The sequence below is a fragment of the Channa argus genome, chromosome 21 (genome assembly GCF_033026475.1).
Source record: "Channa argus isolate prfri chromosome 21, Channa argus male v1.0, whole genome shotgun sequence".
Lineage (NCBI taxonomy): Eukaryota > Metazoa > Chordata > Actinopteri > Anabantiformes > Channidae > Channa > Channa argus.
The window spans coordinates 9196545-9212473 of record NC_090217.1 but is presented as its reverse complement, the minus strand read 5'-3'; the positions used below and the strand labels follow the sequence as shown (position 1 = coordinate 9212473).

General features: G+C 37.2%; 1 protein-coding gene across 27 annotated transcripts in view; it reads left to right on the top strand.

Moving 5' to 3' along the window:
• Nucleotides 1–15929, top strand: part of cacna1c (calcium channel, voltage-dependent, L type, alpha 1C subunit) — a 177056-nt gene that overhangs the window by 133760 nt on the left and 27367 nt on the right. For 10 of the 27 annotated variants that reach the window (XM_067490599.1, XM_067490609.1, XM_067490615.1 and 7 more), the window contains 21 exons: nt 1711–1871; nt 2088–2161; nt 2314–2465; nt 2759–2960; nt 3201–3321; nt 3730–3844; nt 4232–4349; nt 4438–4525; nt 4911–5043; nt 5278–5407; nt 6479–6538; nt 7547–7653; nt 10247–10334; nt 10443–10550; nt 10652–10704; nt 10789–10935; nt 11057–11258; nt 11717–11875; nt 12005–12115; nt 14913–14996; nt 15846–15929. In XM_067490599.1, the coding sequence (XP_067346700.1) occupies nt 1711–1871; nt 2088–2161; nt 2314–2465; nt 2759–2960; nt 3201–3321; nt 3730–3844; nt 4232–4349; nt 4438–4525; nt 4911–5043; nt 5278–5407; nt 6479–6538; nt 7547–7653; nt 10247–10334; nt 10443–10550; nt 10652–10704; nt 10789–10935; nt 11057–11258; nt 11717–11875; nt 12005–12115; nt 14913–14996; nt 15846–15929 (2497 nt within the window). The remainder of the gene's footprint in view (nt 1–1710; nt 1872–2087; nt 2162–2313; nt 2466–2758; nt 2961–3200; nt 3322–3729; nt 3845–4231; nt 4350–4437; nt 4526–4910; nt 5044–5277; nt 5408–6478; nt 6539–7546; nt 7654–10246; nt 10335–10442; nt 10551–10651; nt 10705–10788; nt 10936–11056; nt 11259–11716; nt 11876–12004; nt 12116–14912; nt 14997–15845) is intronic. The other 17 variants (XM_067490606.1, XM_067490605.1, XM_067490612.1 and 14 more) reach the window with 7 other exon arrangements.

Genomic DNA, 15929 nt, shown 5'->3' with positions numbered 1-15929 from the left:
TGCAACTCTCTTTCCAGGATCTCGCTCTAAATATTGTTCGTCTTTTTTTCTTTTTGTTCTTTTCAGCTTAAGTTGTTCCGTTTATGAAACGCTGGTTGGCACCATGTTTATTTTGGCCAAAGAACACCTCTTCTGAAATTTTGTAGGATTTCAGTGTTGTTCACCTCAGAGCTTACAGCCGTCAGGTGCGTGTTCTTTCCAGATTGTCAGAGACTAGAAATCTATGAGAGCTGGTGGGAACAGTGTTTCAGTCCAGTCCTCCTTCTTATTTAGTCAGCCCTACATAATAGTAGAGTTTATTTTTCTCTTAAGGGACTGAAAAATAAAGTTGCCATTGAAGACATGCTTTCATTCTGAATATGCACATTTTTATATGCTACTATAACAATTTATTTTGAAAGGCCACCAAGATGTTTTCCCAAATTGCAATCAGACGTATTATTAATAATATGTGTTTTACCTTAAGAATGCATGTCCCTTTGTGTGTGTCGTGAGTTGTGTCTCGTAACATTCAGTGTGTTTGTCACGACAGAAGCTGCTGTGATCTCTGACTGAGTCTAAACAATGTACACAAAGTAAAAGAGAGTTCTGGTGAGGCATTAATTTTGCATGGACAGAGAGAGAGAACACTTCCTAGTGAGCTGTGTTTGTTTGAAATGAGTCCTGTTACAGTAGATGACACATTTCCTAAAAGCCATATCTGGTATGGTACGGTAGGTAAATGGATGTACAAATTATTAAAGAAATTATTGACTCTTTATTAACTTTGTAGCTAATTTGGAACACATTTGTGTAGTTACAGTACACGTTGCCATTTTCTCACTTTACTTGTAGGTGTTGCAGATATAACAACTATATCGGCTTTAAGTGTCCAGAGTTAAACGTGGAACACATAAAGTAAATATAAAACATTGGATTAAAGCTTCTGTGCCTTTACACTTGAAGACAGATCACTGTCATGAGTTGCTTTGATTTTGGTTATCATTTTTACAGTTATCAAATCATTGGCGTAGATAAAAATTTGTATCGCTGTTTGAGTTGATGTTTCACATAAACATGCTACAGGGTGTGAAGTTGGCAATTACCAGAAACAATTCACTTTCAACAGCAGAGCAAGAAAATTACAAAGGACCTTGTGCATAGCACAATGGCAATAAACATGTTGAATTGTCTAAAAAGGGGGAAAAATATTATTATGCTACAATTAACCACTTTTTCTGTCCTGTCAGTATTAATCGGTATTTTTTGTTCGCAAACGTTGCATATCTCATTGTACGACAGAGCTCTTTATATTGGCCTCTTCTGAGTGAGAAACATTTCTTAGGATGACTTACTCTGCTCCGCAGCTCTGCTCTCAAACAACCCAACAACCACAGGCCGAGAGATGATGTCACCACTCCTCTGTATACAAATGAACTGACTTTCTTTGTTTTCTTTCTCCTCTCGTTATGTTTCACTCTTTTCTTGACTTGTTTCATTTGAGCATTCTTTGATTTTTATTATCTCTTTCTTCATGGGTCGTCACTCTATCTCAAATTTCTTTTCTATATATTTCTCTATGCCTCCTTTTCCTTTGTCTTTTACTTGACGCTGGCTGACATTCCACTTTCTCCGTCCCTCTTTTCCCACGTTTCTTTGCCTATACCTCTTGTTTGCTACCATTTTACCTCACATCTCTTTTTCTCTCAATCCATTCTTCTTTTTTCTCAGTCGCTACTCTCGGAGGTGGAACAGACTGTGCAGGAGAAAGTGCCGAGCAGCGGTCAAATCACAGGTTTTCTATTGGCTGGTCATCTTCCTGGTTTTTCTCAACACTCTGACAATTGCCTCTGAACATCATCAGCAGCCTCAGTGGTTAACCGATGTACAAGGTATGTAAGCTTACCCCACAAGTCTGCATATACATACACCCAAATACTGACGCCTGTCTATTTTAACTGACCTGTTTTCTTTTTCCGCTTTCCCTTCTTTCTCGTGAACTCATTTGTCTGCCCACTATCCTCCCTTCTTTCTCGTGAACTAACTTCTTTTACCTTTACCTTCCTCTGTTCCTCCCTTCTCTCTCCACCTTCTTTCTTTCTCCTCAGACATAGCCAATAAGGTGTTGCTAGCACTTTTCACTGGTGAGATGCTTTTGAAGATGTACAGTCTGGGCCTACAGGTAGGAGGCTAAAGCTAAAATGCCAGTGTTATTTGCCAAATTTGTTATGCAGGAAAAAGTTCAAATTGCCAGGATAGATGTAAATTCTATATAATTTGCTTATACCTTCAACCTTTTAACATATGTATCATGTCCCTTTGCTCTCCACACAGGCATACTTTGTTTCCCTGTTTAATCGCTTTGACAGCTTTGTAGTATGTGGAGGAATTCTTGAGACCATTCTGGTGGAAACCCAGATCATGTCTCCTCTCGGCATTTCTGTGTTACGCTGTGTACGTTTGCTTCGAATCTTCAAAATAACCAGGTTTGTAAAGACATTTGTCATATTCGATATCCACTGAGCAGACTTTTGCTGAGAAAGACCGTACATGTCTTTGTTTCTCTTCCCAAACAAACACACACTTTAAAGTCACCTAGTGCAATGCTGGACAGTCAGAAACAATAGGGGTTATCATATTAAATGTCCTTTGTTGAGAGGAAACAATTTTTTTCAAAAAGCCAAAAACACATTTTATTGATCAGTTTGACTTTGTATTTGAGAAAGGTCTTTTATTGTATGCACTAACATGCCGTTTTACCTGGACATTTCACCCCCAGATACTGGAACTCCCTGTCCAACCTGGTGGCCTCCCTTCTAAACTCTGTTCGCTCAATCGCTTCCCTGTTGCTCCTGCTCTTCCTCTTCATCATCATCTTCTCCTTGCTCGGCATGCAGCTGTTTGGGGGAAAATTTAACTTTGACGAGACCCGACGCAGCACCTTTGACAACTTTCCCCAGTCTCTGCTTACTGTGTTTCAGGTAATGATACTATAATGCTGAATGTTCCTGTTCTTTGTGTTGCTCTGCTGCTGTTTTCTCTTCCTTCTTGCTCACTAATTCATTCTCTGCTCGTGTCCATGAAATTATAATCTTTGCCTACTACAGTTGTACAAAAGGTTTATAAGTGATTTAATCTCGCATGATATGAGACTTACAATAAAATGAAATGAAATTCATTTAGTTGCATGTGTGAGATTATGTTTATTTTTTTTTCCTCAGATCCTAACAGGAGAGGACTGGAACTCTGTGATGTATGATGGCATTATGGCATATGGTGGACCATCCTTTCCTGGCATGCTTGTCTGCATCTACTTTATCATCCTCTTCATCTGCGGAAACTGTATCCCACCACAGCAGAGGTTTTCACGAATAGCTACTCCGGAGCCCAGATGTTGATCTGGACGGTGAAGGAAAAAAATCCACTGACAAGTCCTGATCTAAGAATGGCAGCTAACTTTTAATATGTATTCAAATGGAATACAGTGTGAATGATTCTGGGTTGACGAAAATGTTCTCCCTCTTTAAGATGCGGTTGCAGTAGGGGGGGGCTGTGTTTTGCCTGGGGAAACATTCACCAGCCGCAACTGTTTGCTATAGATTACTATATATGCATTTAGGACTTCTGTGTCTTTCAGATACAGAAGGGTTACTAATTATTCACTTATTCTATAGGTAGAGGCTGTTTCTAGCCCACTACACTGACAATCAGATAGATAAGCAACATCCTTAACATCAACCCTTTGAACAGATATCCTACTAAATGTCTTCTTGGCTATCGCTGTAGACAATCTGGCAGATGCTGAGAGCTTGACATCTGCCCAGAAAGAAGAGGAAGAGGAGAAGGAGAGGAAAAAACTGGCCAGGTAAAGTGAAAGGAGGAAGAATGAGATTAAAAGAAAACGTTGTGTTTGACCAATACCAGAAACATTGGCAGTGGGGAGAGAGAAACGGGGAAAGTTTGGCCAAAAGCAGTAAATGCTATATTTTGCAGCATCCCGTATAGTTGGGAATACTCAACTAGGCATTTTAGGGTGCTGATAGTGGACATTTTAAAACAAAAAATTTAAAAAGCACAACAATTAGAGTAATTAGGATTTTAAGACAGGTTGACATTTCCCTTCAGTTTTATTGGGTAATTTTAGCATCTCTTTTATTACTATGTCCTTCTAATGTTAATGTTACTAACACTGCTAGGGTTAAGAGAGGGAGGAATATGCTAAAGATGAGGATCATATTCACTCTTCCTCCAGGTTGGCCAGTCCAGATAAGCGACATAATAATGAAAAACCACCTTTGGAGGAAGAGAAGAAAGAGAAGATAGAGCTGAAATCCATCACTTCCGATGGAGAGACCAACACTGCTACAAAGGTATACACAAACACACACATTGAGTAAATTGCTGGTGGTGTTTATGTTGTCAGTAAAGCAAATAAAATAAATAAATGCTCTCCCTCAGCAGATCCACATGGATGACTATTGTGGAGATGAGAGTGAGGAGAAGAATCCATATCCTGCGAATGATTACATAGGTAACACATGTAATAGTGAGTTGAACAATGAGTAAGTGAATGTATTAATAGAGAACTTATACAGAACCTAAGCAGCAAATATACAGGGCTATGGGACTGTCCTGTAAAATTACCTACTGTGTTACTTGGCTAGTTACTTCTGGAAATCTGGTAAAGCATGCTATGCATACAAGTCAAGCTTCACACACAGCTATTTTTTCCTCACTTTGTCAGATGTAGCATGTAACAGCACATACAGTATTGTAGCTGCTCAACTTTTCAATATGTTTCAGTATTTTTCATTTTATGTACATGCATGCTACATTATTATGCTATAGTGACCATACTTATAAACCTTATGCTGCAGTTATCCTACCTTTTCTCATCACTTTTTTTTTCTCTTCTTGCAACTCCCGATCAGGAGACGATGATGAAGATGAGCCAGAGATGCCAGTGGGCCCAAGGCCACGGCCACTTTCGGACATTCAGCTTAAGGAGAAGGCTGTTCCCATGCCCGAGGCCCGTGCTTTCTTTATCTTCAGCCATACCAACAAGTAGGAGGACACCAAAGTTCTGCTTCTCATTATTTTCTCCTTTATACTTCCACTTCTTTCTCATTTCCCCCTGTTGGTCTGCTCCTCTGTATGATTTCCCTTTATTTTCTATTTTTTAATTCAGTCTCTGAATGTACTGATCATTTTCACGTTTGCTGTTTTTGTAAGAAGAGCCTCAAACATGATTATTTTGCTTTGTCTCCATCTAAGTCTTTCTCTCAATGTTTTTTCTAGATTCAGGGTTCTGTGCCATAAAATCGTCAACCACAACATTTTCACCAACCTCATCCTGTTCTTCATCCTGCTCAGCAGCATCAGTCTGGCAGCAGAGGACCCAGTAAAGAATGACTCCTTCAGAAACCAGGTAACATTTGCAATTTAAAGTGTAAACACAGATTATATACATATATCTAAAATAGACATTGAGGCCCAAACTAATTATATATAATCTATGGAGTAATGAAAAATTATTGTGACATGTCTATTACAGGTAATGAGAGTTCTTCCAGAGTATAGAAACTGTGATTCATTTTGTTTTAAGATGATGTGAAAAGCCTTTAAAGCTTTGGTTTATGTGTCTCTCTTTATTATTTTAGCCAAGTCACCAAACACTGTATTTGTAATCAGACAGTAAAATATATGATAGACCCCTTAGCTACATTTAATTATGAAGGTTTATTAATAACCCGGTTTTATTTACATGCACAAGTATATTTTAACGTCAGTTTGCCTTAAACCAAACTCTGAAACCCAAGAACATGCACTGCATGTAATTATGAAAGATTTTTATGCTCCACAGTTGTACACACTAATAAAGCATCTCCATATTGTTTAGATATTAATGTTGTTTGATTTTCATGGTTGTTATTGCATTGGAGGCTGTATCAGTGAAGTATATCATGTAAATGCAGAACACTCCACTGTATCAATACACTGTTTATTCTCAGTAATTGGTAATAATTGCCCCAGGGCTATTTTTCTTTGCTTTAGGATACACCCTTTTATATTAGTCTGAATTAATTAACCTTTTTCTGAAACCTTAAAGAAAAAAGGCATTGTTCTCGGAGTCTGTTTCAGTCTAATCTGAGACCAGATTTTTTGCATTATTAATTTAGCATGTTGTATCCAGAATTGTGCTGCAGTTGACCATAAGTTTAGCATTAACCCGAGCGGAGCACTCCCTGCTGTTTCTATCAAAATTTCACTTTTAGCTGTGCTGTTAATGGTGAATTTTAGAAAGTTGCTTTTTTATTATTATATAGTATATTTATTCCCCCTTGTTCTTCAACTTTGATTCAGTCATAATTTTGCCATAGTTCTGTTTTAGAAAGCCATTGTAGGTTAAAAACCCATTGTTGTTTTAAGTGCCAGAAATACAATGGTGTAGTCTATGTAGTGTATGTAAAAAAAAATTATGCTGTTGTTGTGTTTTCAGATCCTGGGCTATGCTGATCATGTCTTCACTGGACTCTTCACCATAGAAATCATTCTTAAGGTAGTATGCAATAATTAGAAAAATAGGATTAGTGGCCTACATGACCTTCTTGTCTTCTACAGTGTAAATTTGCTGTTACATTTGGTGCCAATCTTTCTAAAAAAAATTGTTTGCATATGAAAGACACAAAAATGTACCTAACCAAACCCTTACAGTCCCTTCAGGGTTTTAAGGACCTTTTTGTGATTTTTGGTCCCTAAAATGCTTGATTTTGTGACACATATTATTTTTATAAAAAAACTAGTGATTCATGCTGCAATGTTTTATGATGTTCTAAATTGTAGGTCATGCAGAATTTGAAGGGTGTTTTTGTGAATATTTAGTCTTTAATGCACATTTAGCTAGTACAATGTTCTTCATCATCATAAGTTAACAAAATGGTCAAGGAGTGTCTTCAAAAGAAATTTATAATAAAATAGTGAAAAGTATATCGGTGCAAACGCTTGCACCCTCTTGATGAATCCTCTAGTTAATTAACTTTATTATGTAAAATTTAAAAAAAGGCTGTCAATACTTACTGCTTTGTGAGTGGCAACAGCTGTGTTTAATTGAAACCGCGCTTTAAATTTGCAGTTGGATAGATCTCCATTGAGAGCCTTAAGCAGTTCGCTAAGAGCAACAAGAACAGAGGGATCAGAATAAACTTTCAGAAGACTAAAAATGAAATTGGTAACCTTCATAAAGACAGAGAGGAAAACTATGACCAAAAAACTCTGCTTATGCAGGAGAGGAACACCATTCCTACTGTTATACATGGTGGAGGTTTGCTGATGTTTTGTCACTGGAGCTCAGCATAAAGTCAAAGAAAGCCTCCTACCATCAGTCGAAAAGCTGAAACTGAAGAGGCATTGGATGCTTAACAAGACAATGGTCCAAAGCACAAAGCAATTCAGCTGAGGAACAGCTTAGAAAGTCTGACAGCTGTTTACAGTTTATATGTAACCCTTAATGTGTACAGAACTTTGACTTTTTTTTTTTACTTGTTCATACAAACTTGCATCTCTGCAGATGACAGCCTATGGGGCCTTTCTACATAAAGGTTCATTCTGTCGAAACTATTTCAACATTCTGGACCTGGTGGTGGTTAGTGTGTCCCTCATCTCCTCTGGAATACAGTGAGTGCATTATAATGCTTGTACGATGCAACAGTTCTCAGTGACATTGTTGTAGTTTCCATCATCATGAAATTTGTGTTGCTACACGTTGAAAGATTGGACTAGTCAGCCAGATAGTGACTATCACATGAGACACAGTCCAAGAATAACCAAACCAACAAATCAAGTAGGGAAATGTTTTTGTATTCTAATTCTCCAATGCTTCACACTTCTTCCTGTTCTTTAAAAACTTTACACTTTATTTATCCCAATCCTTTCTCTCTTTGTGATGTTTATTAAGAAATGTTCTCTGCATCTTTAAGCAAATAACTCCTTGAAATGCTGTGATATTTCTGATGTTTAATGTGCTATACTACACTCTTTGTCTCTAATGCTTAATAGACTAGACTTCTCGACGTAAGTCCATATTAGTCCATATTAATAACCCCCATAACAGACCTTCACCTTAACTCTGTAAAGCCGTCACACTTTTGATTTGGTATTTCAGTGGTCTTGGAGAGTTTAGAGGTTGAAATTTGGAGAGTTAAAGCCAAAACAAAACTTAAAATAAGACTTTTATCTGTGATGTTATTGGCTGGTTTAGTAGAAAAATTTTTTTTATGAACAAATGGTAAATGTTTGCTCAAATTCATAGAGGAGGTAGCTTGATTAAATTTAAACCAGAAAACATGTTTATCTGGCTAAATTACCTTGGCTAATTTTAATACTGTAGTTACCTTTCAAAGCCAAGTAGATTTTTGTTTTACATTTTTCAAACTTAGATTTTTCGAACGTTCTCATATTTTTGGATAAACTGAACTCTCCTGGGCTAAAGAAATGATACCTTAATGCTAAAAGTCCCTGGGTTCTGCCTGTTAAGTGTAGTGAGTGAGTGTGGGATTCCTGTATGTATCACGGTCAAATCAATTGTGGTGGACTGGATTCAGTAGTTCCTATTAGAAAAATGAAAAGGATATTGAAAAAGATGACTTTTTAAAAGTCACTTTAGGTTCAAATTGAAGATAACATGCACAACATATAGAGGTCTAACACAGTATATACTCTAAAATGGCAGCTCATTTGTTACTCTTTTGTTTGTGAGCAGTGAACAGCATATGTTTTGTATTTTTAACATTCCCAAACATTTATGTTGAAAAGATGTTTGACATTTTTATGGCTTGCACTTTAACTTGTAGCACCACTATATCAAATCCTCACAGGTAGTTTGACTGTGATATGTTACTACTACAGCCTACCTCACATGAACTACCGTTAACTGCCTTCAAACTTTACCTTTCTGTGTAAAACGTTCAACAGTGGGGCTTTATTTTTATTTTTTTACTTTCTCTTTAAAAGTCAACACACAATAAAGTCACTTTCTTTAAATCACCCCTTTTAACCATCCAAAAAGTCACTCCCTTAAAAAGATACATTGACATTTTAAATATACTTTTTCCTACTGTCTTTGTGACATTATGGGATGAGATTTTTGCATTTGTTCTTCAGTTAACTGAATGATTAGCTTTTTAAACTTCCTCATTGAAATCAAAGGATAATGACACTGGCAGGGTTGAGCATCTTTGATACCTGTAGACATTAGCTAGTAATAATTATACTAGTTCAGATAAGTGAGGAACAAATATTAAATCTTTTTCCAGATATTTATTGTAAATTAAAAATGTCAATCTATGTTTTTGATAATATCAAGAAACTTTAATTTTGAACCACTTCCTTTTAAAGGTCAGATTCCTTGACCTTTGGCTTTTACTGACTCTCTTTTACAGCGCTTGCCTATAAATATGTATTTGCGTTCTTCAGTGTGTTTTTCCATGTATCATTTGTGTTTGTGTGTTTTGTGTGGTTATAACTGTATTATATACTATGTACATTTGTACTAGAATCTATTATAGTTCTTTGTGTCAAAAAGAGAAACCATACTTTTTGTTACAGTGTCTGAATGTTGCCCGTGATGATTAATACTTAATGGACTTTTAGACACTAGCTGTACGAAAACCTGATTTGGATGGATAATCTGATGGATTTGTCAGAGGAGGTGCTATCAAAATACTTAAAAGCCAAAACCAATTTGGAGCATAATCCATTTTTTACATTCCCCCTAATTTTTAATAATGTGCAACCCAGAATCAAAAGCATGCTTGCACATCCAAGAAATTTGTGTCTGGCTTCTCATGGCTGTCATTGTACTTACAAATAAGTAAATGCTCTTTAATCGACTGTTAAATCTGTGATCTTAAATAGTATGGTTGGAAGTGTAGTTTGCTCTATTTTTTTTTTTTTTACTTTTTAGCTGCAAACATAAGGATAATATCAGGAACAATTTTATTATCTTTATCAATGTTCTTTCATTTGTCTCTTTTTTTAAATGTTGGCGTTATTGTCTGTTATTTTGTCTCATTGGTTTTGAGTTTTGGATATAATTTTGCCTCCGTTATCCAGTGTCTTAATTTTCTTAAGTTTTTTCGCTTGTGTGTTGGTCTCCTCAGTTGGTTTGAAAAACCTTAAGTACCTAAGATTCCCTAGGATTTCTGTTAATATTCAAATTGTGTTTAATCTAATTGACTGGTCAGTGGTTTAAGGTTACGTTATGTTTCAGGTCTAGTGCCATTAATGTGGTGAAAATCCTGAGAGTTCTGCGTGTGCTCAGACCGCTGAGGGCCATCAACAGAGCCAAGGGATTGAAGGTCAGCCCCCTCCATGCATAACAGCGCATAAAACACACTTACCCTCTTCTCAACAAAAGACACAAACACAAATACATACTTACAATCTTTTTTTGGTGTGTTTTTCAGCATGTTGTGCAATGTGTGTTTGTGGCCATCCGAACCATCGGAAACATTGTTATCGTCACCACGTTGCTCCAGTTTATGTTCGCCTGTATTGGAGTACAACTTTTTAAGGTAAAGAGTAAAGGAGAGGCTAGAGCTGTCTGCAGGCCTTGTGAAATGTTATCAGTGGTAATGTAACACATGCGTACTAAATATGTACTAATTTCCATCAGGGCAAGTTCTTCTACTGTACAGACAGCTCTAAACAGACTGAGGTGGAGTGCAGGTAAGGATGGCTTACAGTCTCTCCCCTGTAGCTTAATTGTTGGATGAAAAATGTGAACATCTGTTTGCCTGCTTGCCTTGACAGGGGTTCCTACATCATGTATAAGGACGGTGATGTGGGAAAGCCTGAAAGAGCCCAGAGAGTGTGGGAGAACAGTGACTTTAACTTCGACAATGTCTTGCAAGGAATGATGGCTCTGTTTGCTGTGTCTACCTTTGAGGGTTGGCCAGGGTGTGTGTCTAGATACAAACAAAATAAATGACATGTTTTTTTGACATGCTACATTGTACTGTGTGTGCACTGTGTGCTGGTTTGTTTTTATGTTGAATCTTCACTTCCTCCCCATCCTCAGATTACTATACCGGGCCATAGACTCTCATGCTGAGGATGTTGGCCCTATCTACAACTACCGTGTGGTCATCTCCATCTTCTTCATCATCTACATCATCATCATTGCCTTCTTCATGATGAACATCTTCGTCGGTTTCGTCATTGTCACATTCCAGGAGCAAGGAGAGCAAGAATATAAAAACTGTGAGCTGGACAAGAACCAGGTAATAAGATTATAGATTATAGTGTGTTTTTTATTCTGCTAATATGGCAGAAGTGGGATAGTCGTTTTTTTATTCAGAAAGCACAAGAGAGAGAGAATGTAGGGCAGGCAGTAGCGGTGAGACTTGGAAGAATCTGAAGAGGATGAACATGACTTTAAGGGGCTGAACTACTTCAGGAGTCCAGCCAGAAGGGAGCTGCAGCCTTTCAGACTGAAGATGAGACTAAAGCTTATAGAAGGAGCTAGTCCAACTCCCTGCAGCTGTGTTCTCTGTGATGATCCATGACTTAGAGCATGAAAATGCAAACAGAGGGTGGAGGAATAGAAGAATAGTCTAAGATGCAAACTGCCAAAAGACAGTTCTACAGCTTTGACTCCATGACAGTCTGAGTATAGTATAGCAGACAAATGTTACCAGAAAAGTCACTGTTTGTATGTCTGTGTGTGTGTGTTTCTCAGCGCCAGTGTGTGGAATATGCCTTGAAAGCCCGTCCACTGCGTCGCTACATTCCCAAGAACCCCTACCAGTACAAGGTTTGGTATGTGGTCAACTCCACCTACTTTGAATACCTGATGTTCACACTCATTCTTCTCAACACCATCTGTCTGGCCATGCAGGTGAGATTCACACATAAACATTTTCACAGATAAGCGCATACAGAAAGTATTTAGTTCAGGCCTTTAAACATCTGTTATAAAACTGACATTCTTTATGGATGGTAATGATTTGTTTGTGTTTCTTTGTAGCATCATGGGCAGACGAAAAATTTTAATGATGCCATGAATATCCTCAACATGCTCTTCACCGGACTTTTCACTGTGGAGATGATCCTTAAGTTGATCGCCTTCAAACCCAGGGTAGGTCCACTACTCTTTTTGCAGGATAGGATTGACGGTAGGATCAGAAATCAGTGTCTCCAAAATTGAATAGATTACAGTAGAATATAATTAAATAGATCAAATGGAATAGAATACGCATTTTACTCAATAAATCGGTTACAGTATCTGCTTACTGATGTTAAACTATGTATTCCTAATGCCTCGGTCATTTAGTGCTCATGACTAGAATAGTATGGATTTTAAACAATATTACTAGATGACACTACGTGGGTATTAATCTTCTTGTCTGCGTGTGTGTATATTGTTCTTGGTTTATCAGCTATTTACACAGTAATAGCGCAAGACTGCTTCCCCTTTATAGCATAGCTGGCGAAAAATCCTTAAATACAATCATTAGCAGAGATACAATGATTAAGGGTCAGCATGGGCTCTTTGACCAGTATGCAGCTATACAGCGCTGTACATACGATGCACTGTGTGTTCTAACTCCTGTCAATCATACCTAGCATTACATTTTTCCCATGCTGACCCCTGTCTACCATAATATTAAGACCAGCTGGTGAGCTTTAAATTTTGACTGATTGGGGTATAATTTAATGTAATATTTTTAGTCTTGCCTCAGTATACGTATAGTAATTGAAAATTTGAGAGGTATGACAAAGAAACTAACATTTTCAGTAATTGTTTCCTTTTTTTTTTTACAAAATACAAACCAAGCAGCAATGAAAAAGCACTTCAAGGCTTTGTACATTAGCTCACTTGCTTTAATGTACTAAAGTGAGTTTGATGAATATTAAATTAAAAACAAACTACCAGCTAAGGATATTATTTATCTTTTTATCATGCACCAGTTTCCTAACTTTCCAGCCCAGGTTTGAAAAATTATATTATTTTTAATGTGAAGGAGACAGTTCTATACTCCTCTGTATTCATTTTTATAAGTTCATTATTGGAAATAATAAATATGACCCACAAAAATCTGTATTGGGAACCAGGATTTCTAACTGCTCCGCTACTTTTGGTTTCTCCAATTTACTATAATGAGTTTTTATTCAGATGAATAGAAAAAACCTTTCTTGCAGAAGAAATGATCTCTTAAGACTGCTGAATTTAAGTAATACAGTTCATTCCTTGCAATATTTTAGGCAAAGGTGGCTCTGATTAGAAATAATCCATATTAAAACGTTTAGGGCTTGGGAATTGACATTATTTTGCATTGCACTATTAATGCAGTATTATATGATTATTATAAAAATCTTTCTTGAATTGAGCAGTGACAACATATTCCCAAGCCAAATTACGGTAATGAAAATGGCTGATTATTTCCGATGCACTAAGTGTGTGTGAGTTGCAACCTTATTTTCTGTGGTTTGACTTTATTGCATTCTTGCCTAAGCAGCAGTCACACAGAGAAGACTGGCTCACTAACGCTTTTACTTCTCAGGTTTTACAGCCGTCAACACACTGCTGGAATTAGTGCCAGTGACATTTGCTCTGTGGAGAAGATTCATGCTAATGTGTTTAACTTTTAAACAGGTGTCACCATTTGTCTTTCATGGAACAGCAACAGTAGCAGAGATTTCTTAATGTCATTACTTTTATTTTGTCTGCTTATTTTCTGTGTGAATATTTGAGTACATTTGTATTGACTGTCTTTTGACTTTCTTTGTGTGCAACACTTCTTGCAGGCCACAGCACATTATGACCCAAGTCACTGTTTTAAAACTCATTGTAATCTACAGTATGTCAATTTGTCCAGTTAAATCAATCCATCTGTGTTTGCATACTAATGTTGAGCACTTGATTACTAATGTTTAACATTGGCCAAAGGATTTTTTTCTGTTTTAATATAGATTTAAATCGGTTTTCTCTTGACATCCCTCTGTATCTACCCTTTTATTAGTTTAATGCTAACAGTTGATTTGCTTAAGCATGTTGTTGAATCCATTTGTTTTTAAAAGTTGCACTATTAGTTTAGAACTTCCAAAAAATATAATCTACAAGGACAGCTTAAATCTTGTTATTCAGATATTGACCCTGTTCCAACCTAAGGTCATCAATTGACATCGAGTATCTTTAGAGTTTACTGCAATCTTGTAACACTGGTCCAAATATTAATCCTTATGGTCAACTGTTAACTAAATGCAGAGCACACTATTGGAAAACAGTATTTCAAACCTATATGAGATATAATTTATACAGTTCAGTATATGGAAACATTTCTATAAGGCAAAGAGCCAAGAAATAATTAAAATCCCTTTGTCACATATTTGTTTTTACTCAAGTTCACTGAAATTTAAATCAAACTGTTTCTCCATACAGGAAAATAACACAATTCCAGGTTCATTATATCTTTGTAATGCAGTTCTGCAGGACTGTTTAAAGTACAGATGGTACCTTTTATTTTACTTGCTTAAATAATACTGTTTTGGCCTGAGGCTGTGTAGCTTTTTTTTCCTAAATACTCACTTTGTATCACTGCAGATGATGAATTGCCCAAAATAAATTAAGTAAACATAGTGGACTTTGGTATAATCACTGCCAAAGTATTGCAGAATCACCCCAAGATGCAGAAGGAGGACTTAAATAACTGCTATCTAACACGCCATCCTTAACGAGCAGGAAATTCAGCTCCACTTGATGAACAGATAAGAGGAAGCAAGTTGATTCTTTGTAGTTACAATTAGAATTAAAATACCCTAGTACTGTAGAACCTCATACCACCTTAATAGGGCTGCAAAGTGGCAGCAGATGTTGTTTTCCTTCTAACCTGCCTCTCTTACCCTCCTCCTCTTGCTCACCTCATCTTGTGTAGGGGTACTTTAGTGATCCCTGGAATGTGTTTGATTTCCTCATCGTAATTGGCAGCATAATAGACGTCATTCTCAGTGAGATCAACGTAAGTATGATTCCCACTCTCCTTCTCTTTATCTCTCCCTCTCTCTCTTTCTCACTGTGTCTTGTCCTGCTCCTCCTTCTAAATCTCTCATTCCTCTCCACTCTCCTCTTCTTTGTGGCTACTCTGTGTTGTGCTGTCCTTTTCTCTCCATATCTCTATCTTCCTCTCTTTCTCTTCCTCCACCCTTAAATTCAAGATTGCCACTGCCACTCAAGGGACCCCCCCCCAGCAACAAGGGTGCCTGAACAAGGACACGCTCCTTCCTGGGTTTCATGAAACATTGAGGCAACACAGGCAGGGTATTAGCTAAACCAAAGGGTTTCTGTCTTGCGTTCTCAGTTCGTATCCCTTACAGTTTCTCCAGTGGTGTTGGGTTTTTGATTTTTTTTTCTTTCTTTTTTTTTCCCTTATTGTCAGACTGTGACATGTCCTCAGGTTTGATTCCTGAACTAACTGAACTAACTCACCAACGAATCACAAAAAACCTTATTCACCTTTTCATTTTTTTTGAACCACAGCAACAGGGGTGTTTTTAGTTATTTTGTTGCAGTTTGTTCTTTACTGTTGTTCTTGTTGTTGACATTTACCTCACATGGACAAGCATGACCGATCGCCGCTGCTCTTCCTCTGCTGTTCATCTCTTTCAGACTGCCCCTTCCTTTCTTTTATTGCCTTTTAATTTTGTTGATTCTTTCCCCCTTTCGTCCTACTAAAAACTCCAGTGCTCATGTATATAATGTTTTTATCTTATTTTTCTTCTCTCCCCTTTGATTTCTGTTTTCCATTTTAAATGTCTTATGTTCTGTCCCTTTCTTCTGTTGTTTTTCTGTTTTTTCCACCCCTACGCAGCATTATTTTGTTGATGCATGGAACACATTTGATGCCTTGATAGTTGTGGGTAGCATTGTTGACATAGCGATCACTGAGGTTAAC